The sequence below is a fragment of the Sipha flava genome, unplaced genomic scaffold, assembly GCF_003268045.1.
Source record: "Sipha flava isolate LNK unplaced genomic scaffold, YSA_version1 34_pilon_pilon, whole genome shotgun sequence".
In the NCBI taxonomy this organism is placed as follows: Eukaryota; Metazoa; Arthropoda; class Insecta; order Hemiptera; family Aphididae; genus Sipha; species Sipha flava.
In genome coordinates, this window is record NW_020273045.1 from 1,562,671 (window position 1) to 1,576,292 (window position 13,622).

At 33.3% G+C, this 13,622-nt stretch overlaps 1 protein-coding gene across 4 annotated transcripts in view; it reads left to right on the forward strand.

Annotated features, from left to right (window-relative positions):
* Window positions 1–13,134, forward strand: part of LOC112687376 (cGMP-specific 3',5'-cyclic phosphodiesterase) — a 105,892-nt gene extending 92,758 nt beyond the window's left edge. For 2 of the 4 annotated variants that reach the window (XM_025560040.1, XM_025560041.1), the window contains 16 exons: window positions 638–727; window positions 2,262–2,405; window positions 2,497–2,565; window positions 2,673–2,726; window positions 2,856–2,975; window positions 3,578–3,745; window positions 5,427–5,529; window positions 5,642–5,768; window positions 7,712–7,817; window positions 7,978–8,121; window positions 8,600–8,933; window positions 9,055–9,200; window positions 9,274–9,357; window positions 9,441–9,591; window positions 9,661–9,743; window positions 12,502–12,831. In XM_025560040.1, the coding sequence (XP_025415825.1) occupies window positions 638–727; window positions 2,262–2,405; window positions 2,497–2,565; window positions 2,673–2,726; window positions 2,856–2,975; window positions 3,578–3,745; window positions 5,427–5,529; window positions 5,642–5,768; window positions 7,712–7,817; window positions 7,978–8,121; window positions 8,600–8,933; window positions 9,055–9,200; window positions 9,274–9,357; window positions 9,441–9,591; window positions 9,661–9,743; window positions 12,502–12,831 (2,253 nt within the window). Of the gene's footprint in view, window positions 1–637; window positions 728–2,261; window positions 2,406–2,496; window positions 2,566–2,672; window positions 2,727–2,855; window positions 2,976–3,577; window positions 3,746–5,426; window positions 5,530–5,641; window positions 5,769–7,711; window positions 7,818–7,977; window positions 8,122–8,599; window positions 8,934–9,054; window positions 9,201–9,273; window positions 9,358–9,440; window positions 9,592–9,660; window positions 9,779–12,501 lie in introns of all 4 variants that reach the window. The other 2 variants (XM_025560039.1, XM_025560042.1) reach the window with 2 other exon arrangements.
* The last annotated feature ends 488 nt before the right edge of the window (window positions 13,135–13,622 follow it).

The window sequence follows — 13,622 nt, forward strand, 5'->3', positions numbered from 1 at the left end:
TTATCATTCATCAATATTTGACGATGAATATGATATTAATAATAACATCTAATCTGAAATACGAAACGCATTTAACGAATCATGATATTATTTTGTACATAGGTTAGAGTAGAAAAAGATTTTTCGCAAATATATGTTGAGCCTGATCTACTTGAAAACTGCAAGGCATATCATGTGTGAACATTGCAGGGAAGTCTTCCTTTTGTACTAATTTTCAAAATGTTATTAAAATTTTTTTAATAACTGCTACTGTTGACCGTAGCAAAATGTGGATGTGGAGTGACCCAACGATACTTATATTTTACATTTTTTTTAAATTATAGAAGATTTAGATATTGTATACTCGTAAATATTCTTTTTTACATTTCCACTGAAAGTTTTCGTTATTCACCCTGTAACATTATGTAGCGTTCTGTCCCTTTATTTTTACCGGTCCACGCCCGATTCACCTACATCGTCTTGCATAGCAACGAAGCGCTGCCCGAAGCAATCGTTGTTAGGTATATGTACTTGCGATTTTCGTGCACTTTTTTCATCTGTTCGAGTGTGTCGTGAAAAGAAAAATCAAATACAAACACGACATCGATAAACATTTTCCTAATGGCTTGTGTTTTTACATGTGCATATTTGTGTTTAGATATTCCAAAGGTACCTGACGTTCTGTGCTATCGGAATACAAAATGCCCAATTGTTCGAAAAGTCTGTACAGGAATTCCAAAGGAATCAAGTAAGCGAACGCAATACCTGCATTGCTATATAAGTGCACCATCGTCGCGATTCACGCATAATATATTGCACATAAATTATACATAAATGTTATGCCGACTGCATTCGGGTGGATCAGCCGAACGGGTGCGCAGCTACCCACTGTTGGATCCCCCGGTAAATCCGTACATTGATGCGCGTGCTTGCAACGAATATTAATGTCATTATTTTCGAAACCATTGATATTATTATATTACGCATTGTAATTCGGCACATTTTTACCATATCCACACACCCATACAATTTTAAACTGTTTAAACGAGGTAGTACCAACGTGCATGTATGTACTTACAGTTTAAGGAATGCAAACTCCTGGGTACTTTTTGAGGCATCTGAAACATTTTGAAGACGTTTAGTGATATTGTAACTATAATTTTCTTCTATCTTGAGCGTACATCATTGTTGCGCAAAGGTCGTCCGTTTACTAAATAGTTTACATATTGGCTATATAAAAACCAAACGAACGTATAAGATATCGAGTTTAAAATTCGGAAAAATTTTCCTTAATAATATATGCCATAAAATAGTTTTTCGTACCTTATTTTTCAAAGTAATTGCAAGCTTTAAAATTAATTTCTATACACATAAAATATATTATTATAAAGTATATAAATTAAAATACATGCTATGAATTTTTATTTTTTACTCAACTGAGTTTCTTTGTTATTGTCAATTTCTCATTTTAATTAATTGTATTATTTATGTTTAATTTTTAAATTCTCGAAATATAATGTTTTTACTTATTTTAATCTACATAAATTAATAATAATTTATTTTAATTCACTAGTTAATAAATTCATCTTATACATTTACATTAAAACATATTTTTAAATTTTAAATTCTAACGAAGAACACCTTTATTGTCAGTTTTTATAACACAATGAAATGATTGCTAAATCGACTTTTAGATAAACTAAGCATTTATTTATCTAACTTACTTTCGATTAGATACCCAAAGTTTTGAATTTTGTTTTTAACTACCTTGAACAAATTTCGTCATGTCTACTTACATAAATAACATCATTGAAGTAATTTCAAGTTTAATACTATAAACTTTTAGTCATCGTTCAAGGCTATTATTTTATGAGATTATTATATTTTGTGAAAGTAGATAACTTATATTATTATTTAATTAAAATATCTTAAGTGTATATGAGAGAGTTCAGACTTAAAATATCTTATGAAATAAAAAAAAGTTAATTACATTTTTTAAATAACGCTATTATTCAAGGAATCTCGTACAGTTTTGACATTATATAAAACAATATCAATTCAAGACCGAATTAAACACTGCATTCTACTGAAACAATAATAATAACGATGGATTATTTGTTCGATACGACTGTTGATTTATAATGGGAAATTGGGAAATAAAAGTATACTCCCTGAATAAGTCAATGATGTATTGCGGTCGGCATAAATATAACATTTTTAACAACACGAATGTGATTGATTTTTGACGACTCGAATCATATATGACGCCATGATCTTTCTAGATGTTGCTCAGCTTGGCCAGAAGCATATTCGAAGAACAAAACAATTTGGATTGTTTAGTATCGAAGATTATGACCCAAGCCAGAGATCTGATCAAATGCGAGCGCTGTGTGGTTTTCCTACTGGACTTGGAATGCGAAGAAGCTGTACGAATTTTTTTGGCAACGTTATTTTTCAATTTATATATAAACATATATTTGTACGCGCGTGAGTAAAATCCCTTTCCTACTTTTATAGAGCCATTTGGAACACTTTGGAGCCAAGCCAGGAAATTGTTCACTGGAAAAGAAAGCGTCCACTAAAAATGTAATGAATACCGTTGAAAATAAAAATGAAACAATGATATCCCTATACGTTTGAGTCGATTACTCATAACTAATATATATGTATATTTATTGTGCTTAATGTTATAGAGTACCACCGACGCATTAGCCAACAAGGATATTCCGGTTGCACGTGAAGAAAAGGTTATTATTTTGTCTCGCGCATACGACGATGTAGTCGGTTGTTTAACTGCGTACACATTGTGTACGAATTAAACGATCGTCTACGTTCGGTAACGGTCACGTGATAAATCGGGTTTTCCTTTCTCTCAGGACATAAATTTCACCACGGCTTTCGAACTGGGCTCGGAACACGGGGTGAAGAAGATCAATAAGAACGTCAAACCGTCCAAGCTGCTTCAGATAGCGCAAGAAGTGGCTAGCTCTACCCAGGTAACGGTTCGGCTGAGGATCGCACGCCCCCTTTTTTGTTATCGTTATATATATATTAGGGTAACCACTCACTTAAATGTGTGATTTTTTTTTTTTTTTAACCGTTCCATTAAATTTCCCCCTTTAATATAGTTTAATTTAGTATAAAAATGCTTATTTAAATGTTTGGTACGTATTAATGAATATTTGAAGGTCGCATTTCAAATTTCTACTTTGAACATTGCATATTTTCCTATTTTTACGCTACACCTATCTAGTGTATATATTACGGGCAAAAGTCGAAATCGGTAAAACCTCAGTAATGCCCGGGCAAAGCGCAAACTGTCTACAATCCTCGGGCAAAATGTCATATTTGGGCTTTTGACCGGGCAAACCTAGTTATGATCAACCTCATTTGGGCAAAACCGTATACTGACAATTTATGAGGTTTGCCCGTAACATATACACTATACAGTGTACGGATAAGAAATGTGTAAGTTATTTGTTTCACCAAAACAATTTGTAGTTTATCAAAAGTTTATATCCGTACTGCGTGTTAGTATGTAAGTATGCATACCTATACGTATGTATAACCCGCCGACGTTTCCGTGTGTGTTGAACAGTTGTTGAACATTGCGGACGTGCAGGTGTGGGCCGCCTCGTTGAACCGACAGCCGAGCGCCGACAGCGAGGATGGGTGCGCGGGTCAGGTGTCCATCAGGTCTATACTGTGCATGCCGATATTGAACGGCAAAAAAGACGTGATCGGAGTCGCGCAGCTGATAAACAAGGTAAGGCGCGCGCCGGCCGACGCTCGTCCCTGGGAAAGACGAGTTGTTTACTACGGGGTCTTCAGCAGGGTGTGTATGCGCTAATTAAACGCTACAGATGTGTCTACGTAAACATTTCGTCGAGACGATATAATATTCTGACGACCCAAAGGATAAGATGAGATATGCTGTACGATCTGCATATCCGTAGCTAGACGATAATGGGGGGGGGGGCGAGAAATGTCTACGCTCCGGCCGCAGTTCCCGGGAGGGCGCGAAAATGAAAAATTTGCATTTTACGTTAAAAACTGTAACGGTCAATTTTTTATATCTTATTTACAAAAAAAATTGGCCTTCTTTACATTAAACCGTTTCTAATAGTTATAATAATTTTGAATTAAAAATACGCAAGGGCACGTTTTGAAGTTTCGTCCCGGGAATAATATTTGTTTGCTACGGTACCGCTTATAATGATACATAGTAAAATATGACTTAATGGTGTAAAATTTTATTTAGACATTTCACAATTATTCTTAATTTCCATTTAAAAATAATCAATTTCAAAAACTTAAATGTCATATAAATATCCGTTATTTGGAGTGTCCCGTATTTAGAGGTTTTCCCATAGAGCAGTAATGAAAACGTCCCCGTTCTCGGGTGAAAAACGACCGTTATTTGGAGATGTCCGTTGAGTGACGTTTCGCGATATTTTCTTTCTTAACGTGTTATCAAATATAAAACGAGTGAAATAATATTATAGAACCTATCGAAAAACGACTATTCGCCTTAAAGTACGTTCCCGTCATCACTGTATCCCGTATAGACCGTGTGATCTGTGCAACCGAATCCGGGGCCATACCATGCAACCTAACTCGGTGAATACATTACCATAAAGCAGTTATATGCCGATAGTTGAAACTATCCAATCGTTGTGTTCGTATATGATTACTATTGGCCGTGTAGATTAGTGATAGTAGACATCAATTGACAATCAATCATAAACACAAATTAATTTTGTTTAAGGTCTATTTACATACACATTAACAAACACGGAACACGCGGTCCTCGCGGCAATAGCGCTCTATTTGTAGCAAAATAATCGATTTCCAATTGTAATTCGAAAGACGGTATACCGTTAGAGAGAGTTTTTATAAGACTACATACTAAAAAGTCACCATTGACATTTCCGTCTTCTAGAATGCAGCACTTGGTTTTCACGTTTAAGCATACACGTTCAGACACTGTATCGTACCGTTCCGATGCAGACATGCTGTACTGTTCCCATACTCACATTTTCGCTCCAACATCGTTTCCGTTACAACAATAAACTTGTACACATAGTGACTATATTTTGTGTGACAATGCACAGAGTCACACTCAGCCTCTAACGCGTTCGATCAATAACTCTTAAGTCCGTTAAAATTTAAAACAAAACACATAGTAATATATTTTGAGAAACCGTTCAGTGTCTGACTAGTATGAAACATGCTTTGAGGTCGTTCCGATGGTTTGAATCCGCTACACTAGGAAGTACAGATTTTTTTCACGTGTTTTCGCGAAACTAATCACGTTTCGAAGTACACGCAGTTTCCCTACCCCCAAAATCGCTTTGTACCGCGCGCACCCCAACGCGTTCGCGAACATACCGCAAACGTGTTCTCGACCGCATATACCCAAATAACGGTATCTACCTCGTACGCAGGACACTGGGTTCCCGTTTACCGACTGCGACGTAGCGACGTTCGAAGCCTTCGCCATATTCTGCGGCCTGGGCATCCACAACACGCAGATGTACGAGAGCGCATGTGAGTATACTGCTGCAGACGACCGCTATAGCATTTCAGCGCGATCGCCAGTAACACATAACATTAGTAGAAAAACCGTTATCTTTTTAACGCCGTTGTCTGATTCTCGCAGGCAAACTGATGGCTAAACAAAAAGTAGCTCTCGAATGTTTGTCGTACCACGCGACCGCGTCGGTGGACGATACGATCAAACTAGCGCAAGACAATATCCCTTCGGCCGAAACGTATAACCTATACAGGTAGGTCGTACCTATTATTTATTTATATTTATGCCTAGTCTTAGTTATATTACGCCCACCTAACGCGTGTCAAGGGTATCATTTTTGTGATTTTTGTTAACGGTAAATGGTTCTTTTCGGGATGAAGATAACATTTTCTCTGCGGTGGGTAATAGACGTCATAACATCTATGCATGGTGAATATGTTTTAGATAGAAAAATTCTATAGCGAAAATACAAGAAATTTTGTTTTAATCACTTGGTGGTGGCAAGAAGTTGGCCTGTTGAATTGTTTGCATACCCTTAAACAATAACGTTATGAATTTTATTCGAGATGTAAAGATGTTTGAGTAGTTCAAATGTTTAGAACTGAAGGCCCAAAACCAAGGCCATAGTGTCGATTAACTGTAAACGCCTAGGCCAGTTGTAGATAAAAGCATGACAGGGCGTGCAGGCGAATACCCTGCCTACCCCTCAAATGGCATCCGTGTCTCGTATCGTTGCACGTATCGTACCTAAAAATATCCGAGTTCCGTCAAACCGATCGCTGTATACGGGCGAGTGACGGGCGCATGTTTACCGTTTGTGTTTACAACACATCGCATTCATGCTTCTTGAAATATTGTGATTATAGTGCTGAATTGAAATCTCTAAATCCGAATAGTTCTATGTTAACTTATTATCAGCAACGTTATAGGACGGAAACAGTAACTGTTGGGAGTTTTGCTTCCTTCAGACCTTTTAATTTCGCAATATTCTGCCTTTTTTTCTCTCTGGAATAATGTAATAAAACATAATAGTTAAATTAATTTTTTGTCGTACACGCTTTTATTCAACTAAAAATAATTTAATTAATAATTATTTATAAAATTATAAAAAAATAAAGTGTCTTATTTTCACGAAAATTGATCGATTGTGTAATAAAGCTTAATCAAATTTAAATACAAAACAATGGTATAGTTATCATCTTTGTGGAGTTTTTCTTTTTTTTTTTCTATACTTCTGGGTGATGTAATAATAAGTGCTTGAATCAAATGTGAACTTTTTGTAATCCCTACAATAAAAATGAGAATACTTACAGCCAAGTTATTTTAAAATAAAATATATGCAAAAAGTACACTGAGAGACGGTAAATATAATTTATTTAGGACTGTCGTATACGCCTCATACTACAGGACATATAAATTAAACTGTTGAGTATAATGACAAATATTAAATATTTCAGTAGGTTATGTTGTACAAGAACACGTTTTTACATATTATATAATGATGTTATTCACATAATGTTATTCGATAAAGTTTCATTTCGATTATTTAAAAATGTAACCCATTTCAAAAAACCCCGGGCACGGTTTTGATGAAATATTGATGTCAATGGGTTTTTAAATGTAGGTACGTTATATTATTATAGAACTCTGCATTAGAAAAAAATTAATTTAAGATAATTTAATTTAGTACAACAATACAAGTAGGTATTTCAATTAAATACCATTGTCACAGTAAATTATAAATTAATTGCAAACAGAAATGTTTGCGTATGATATTATTATATACATTCGTGTATTATACATTACATTTTCCTGAACGGTATTTACTCAAATTAATTAATATTTCTGCGATTGTGCATTTGTACGTTCCGAATAATTAACAATTATTGTGAAAGTATATGTATTTATTTGGACATATACTATTTACACATTTGATAAAGTAGATACATAAACTCACGAATAAGTGAAAACGGTTCTAGTTAGTTGTATAAGATATACTCAAAATTCAAATAAAACTACAGTGCAAATGAATGAGTTTTATTCAAAATGTTTTTTTACATTTTATTTAAATTCATTATATTTCATAATACACAATTAGGTAAACGATTATTTCGATTACCGTTGTCCGGTCTAAATGAATAATAATACACGGTTATATTATTTTTTTTTTACACTATTAATTTTATTTTATTTTAGTTTTAAATTCATCGACTTCGATTTGTCGGACGACGATACGTGCAAAGCGACCATCCGTATGTTCCTGCAGTGCAATCTAGTGCAACAATTCCAAATCCCGTACCACGTTCGTATTACGTACTAGTATATCATTAAACCGCTAGATGAAACACTCACAACGTAAAACGTACTCCGTTCGATGTGTTGTGATGAGACGACTAAAATATTATATTCGAACACCGTCACATCTTCTCGTCATCATAATCGACTAAATATTTTGTTTACAGGTGCTTTGCAAATGGGTATTGAGCGTGAGAAAAAACTATCGACCTGTAAAATATCACAACTGGAGACATGCGTTAAACGTTGCACAGACCATGTTTGCTATGTTAAAAACCGGAAAAATGGAAAGATTCATGAGTGATTTGGAAGTAAGCACATTATTCCCCTTGTGACAAAAACTCGACCAACTAATTTATAATTTAAGAAATTATTGTAAATTACATAAAAATATATGAATTTAACTAGGATACTGCAGTAGCTGAGTGCTATATAATCTACTATTAATTTAGATTCGAAATTGAAACGATTGTTTTGTGAAAACAATGTCTTTGGAAAGCTCGGTTTTGAGTTTTTTTTTTAAATTTAAAAAACATACAAATTTTATCAAATTTTCAATAAATAAGTTGGTGTTGTCATCATTTCGAGTTTCTTATACGAGTATTACGAGAAATAATAATTGAAAAATATATCCCTAATATTCATGTACGTCCGTATAATAAAAATAGAAATAATATCCATATTTGATCAATAAACATGAAAATATCTGTGGCTACTCTGTAAATATGCATGTACAATTATATGGTATTACGACAAAAATGATTAACACATGAAATTATATTATTATAGATTTTAGGATTATTAGTGGCGTGTTTGTGTCATGATCTTGATCATCGGGGCACGAACAATGCTTTCCAGACGAAGACCGAATCGCCGTTAGCCATTCTTTACACAACTAGCACGATGGAACACCATCACTTCGACCAATGCGTAATGATATTGAACAGTGACGGCAACAACATATTCCAAGCGTTATCACCTGAAGACTACCGCTCAGTGATGAAGCTGGTTGAGAATTCAATTTTGTCCACAGATCTGGCCATGTACTTCAAAAAGAAAAGCCGATTTATGGAGGTGGTGGAAAACGGTGAATTTGACTGGCAAAGCGAGGAGAAAAAAGCACGTGAGTATAATGGACCTCTGTCACCGGAAAATATTACTGCCCCACCTAAGCGAAAAAAATTGTTAATACGACGTATACGCGAAATTATTAACGATTAATTAAAATTTATATTACTTCCTAGTGTTGTGCGGTATCTTGATGACAGCTTGCGACGTAAGCGCAATAGCAAAACCTTGGGAAGTGCAGCACAAAATGGCCAAACTGGTGGCTGACGAGTTTTTCGACCAGGGCGATTTGGAAAAGCTGCAACTAAATCAACAACCAATGGTGAACATAACCTTAATAGTTACACGGCGTACATGATTTCAGTTGTAATCGAAAGGTTTTTTTTTTCGTACAGGCCATGATGGACAGAGAGAAAAAGGATGAACTTCCGCAGATGCAAGTGGAATTCATCGACGTCATATGTTTGCCGTTGTACAAAGTATGAAAAACATACGCTGCTAAACATCAGCCTTCGTCATTTTTCTAAGTACATTCGTTTGTATTGTATAATCGTTGTTATAGGTTTTGTGTGACACGTTTCCGTGGATCACGCCATTATACGAAGGCACGCTGGAAAACCGTAAGCACTGGAAAGATTTAGCAGAAAAGGTTGAAATGGGTTTAACTTGGATCGATCATGATAAGATTGAGATTCCCGTTGAAGAATTCTTTAGTGAGTGAACATTATCTGTTTTATTATTTTTAATATGAACAATTTTAATTTTTCGTGTACTGTTTACAGCTAACAAAAGCACCAAAGATATAGAATTCACCATAACTACGTTAAATACTACCCAAAATTCCACGAAGAAAAGCAATACAAAAGTTAGTAAGAAACATGGTAAACATACCTAATTAAGGTACCTATAATTTTTTTTCCTTGAATTTCTGTTCATATTTCAAAAAAGGAAAGTTTCGATATTTAACCGGAAAACTTGTGTACATCGATTAAATATGATATATTAATATTGTTAAACGTAAAATAAATATTTTATAATACATAATATATTATTAGTTCTCAAATAATTTTATTATATTTTTCATTATTGTTCTTATAATTTTAATAATATTGAATGTTTTACATTTTATTTTGCCTTTAATCATGGTTATTTTAATATTAAAAAAATTATATTTCAACGGAAATGTTCGAAAAATATAAAATTATGCATTAAAATTATAGTTACATGTAAAATAATTTTATATCTATTAAATATATATATATATATATATATATAAGATTATTTAAAGTTTTTTTTTTTTTTAAGAATTTCTAGTGTATCGAATAAAACAATTTTAAAGCTAAGTTTTAAATTATATAAGTATTATCATTTAGAAAATAGTTTAATAACTGAAAAATACTTATGGAAAATAATGAAAATGTTATAATGACTAAAAAAATTACTCAAGTCGTGTAATTGTTTATACTTAATTTGTATAATTACTTTTGATAATTGAGTATTGTATATCAGTGATAGATTAGAAGGATGTTTATTTAATTAAGTTTGTTTATTAATTAATAATTTATTTAATTTATATCACATGCAACGGAAGAGTCTTATTTCAACAATTGAAGAACTATTCAAACCAATGCAAATAAACAGCAAAATGAATACTTAAATGGAAATGAAAAACAACTATTATTATCATCATTGGTTTGTTTATATATTTAAACTAATTCATTAACCAAAACGCAAAGCAAACAAAGCACTATTTTATTAGTTTTAGCACGTTACAAGTTTTAATAAGCATCTTACAATTCATGTACCTACATAGTAAAGTATTATGAAGTATTATTAAAATAACAACCACGAACAATTAAACATATAATATTATGTTATAAACCTACAACAAATAATATTTGTATGGTGATCAATATATTTTATTAGACTTATTTGATTTTCGTTGTTGATCTACTATAACATATTTCGCAAAATTATTATTATATTAATTATTATATTACTACACATACAAACTTTTTGATAGTATTTATCCACAAAATCCATTTATATCAAATAAAACTGATTTACAACTTATGACTTATAAGTCACATTTTATGTTTAAGCTATAATTATCAAACATGGCTCCTGATATTAATCAAAATACAATTTTTACATTCATAAAATGCAATTAAATCTAAAATTGTTTTTGTAGTTTAATTTAGTACAGCTAATCGAAATGTTTACTCGCTTATTAAACTAATGTTCAAGTCAAAATTGAATTACTTAACAAAATATTAACTACCTATATCAACATTTTATATTACTATATTATATTGTTTGTTGTTAGTTATTGACAAGTATTATCACACTAATGTTGAATTTGGTACTCGTATATTATTAATATAGGTCCATATGTATATTATATATTTTGGATCCAAGTAAAGTTGTATACCTACTCACATCATTTGTAATTATTAACTCTCAATATGTTCATTTAGAATCGAAACTTTCCTTTAACCATTACTTCTTTAGAATAGATATTAAAATATTCCACTTCTTAACCACAAAAACTATTTAGAAAACATAATAAAATATTAATACCACCGGAGTTAGTTACCTTAATACGGTTTACTTAATGCAGTAGTTTACTTACCAAATAATTATATAACATTTCTATATTCACATATAAATAATTGTACTGTAATGTATTCGAAAAATCAAAATGACATTTAAAATTGTATTGCTTGCAAAGAAATTATTCTTTTCTTACTTTATCAACAAAAACTTGATACGGTAATTTGTTAAACGGAGTTAAAATGTACGTAATATTTAAAAATATTGTTGTAATTCTTTTAATTTATTCTTTAAAAACTATAACGTTTTTAATTTTTCGAATACATATTTCGGTTTATCTTTTTCAAGTTCTAGTTTGATAATATTAAGCTACTAATCTATTTCTTTGATAGGGGTACAGTAAAATCTCTATCGATGGATAATCAGTAATTTACGGCGGTCCTTAATATAGAGGGAGTCGGAACTATAAAATTAACGCTTATTTAATTATTTAGAAAGAAACTGAAATATAAAAAGACCTTCATTGTTCAAATGTTTTCTCTAGTGGGATTCTGTAAGCGGAGGTTTCCATACACTACAACTATGTACTTCTACAACTAATAACTAGTATTTCTGTTATTAGATAGGGAGTAACGGGAAAACATGTTCCAAACGTCCGAACGTCATTATTTGAATTTTCAACCAACCGGATCTGAACCAAAATGTTTTGACCAAATATCGATTACATAACTGACATATTTATTACGACTATTAGCTAAAATTATCGGCCTGGGAAAAATCGTGATATTCTGGAAGCACGTTGTAAAAGTTACAACATTTATCGTTCAAATATACGCGAGCATAATATTGCATCGATCAATCCACAAGGGTCGACCTTAGACCCTCGTATCTCTATCCCCCACCCTACATCGATCATTCCCCGTCACGTCACTGCTGTGGTACGTGGTTAGGTTAGACAGGCAGTCCTGCCGGTCGATAACCGCCAAAGATTTATACACGGAACAACGTGTGTGTGTGTGCGTGCGTGTATCTATACTAATTATCGGCACCGTTTTGCGTGTGTGTTGCAGAGCCTCGACCTTAATCTGCAGGATTCGTCCTCGTTCCACCGAAATGGCGCTAAGTTCTCCAGCTTTCGGAAAAAACCGACTTCCAGCCGATCGTTCCGGAACCGCGTCAGCCGCTCGTTGTACAACAGTACGGCGAGCAGCGGCTCGGCGTCGGTGAGCGACGCTTCTCAGGTGCCCACCGTCGACCAGCAGATGATCAGTTCTACTTCGTTGCCGGTTTTCACTTCTCCCGCGACCACGCCGGGCTATAACAATCAGCCCGCCCACAACACATCGTTATCGTCCACCACGCCAGTGAAAAACAAGAGCAAATATTGCCGGATCCTGTGATAAATGTTATCGTTTTCTAAACCTAACGAGCCTGTATACGCATGTTCACCGTTAACGCATTCGTTCGACGTCCCGTACCTCACACTGTTGTCATGTGTCGTCGTCGAGTGATAATAATCTATTGTAATATGTACGGTACTCTGTTGGAAAGGAACTGAATCCTGAATCGGTTTCTTAACGACATTAGTCCGACAACTATACATCTCCATCTTCTTCTCTACCTACCCACCCTTGCGCCGTCCCCGCTGTTGAACCCGATCGTTGTTAAAATAATATTATAATATACATAGACTTTTGTCGTCACTCGCGTTTTTGTTGTTGTTGTTGTTGTTGTTGTTGTTTTTGTCTGCTGGACTATTTTATAAGATATTGTAATATATTAAATAGATTATATATTCTTAAATATGATAACATAATATTATAATAATGTACTTGGTCGATTTGGAATATTTGAACTGAAATACTATTACGATAAATGGCGATATAATACAAATAACAGAAGGTATTAATTTATAGAAGGTATTAATTATACAATTATCCAATTGTTCGATTGTTGGAAGTTTAAATAGATTCTTTTCTCGTTACCTATAATTTTATATAATTTTGTTTGAAAACGTCGTCAATTCATTGGGTTGAAATAAATTCATCAATTCATGTGCGTAATTGTAAGGTTTGAACGAGCCGTCGAATCAAAACAATCATAACGTGACATTTTAGTAAAAATTAGTAATAATTGTTTATTTTGATTTACCTTCCAATCAACTAGCTATAGAGCTTAACTGATGTACAAA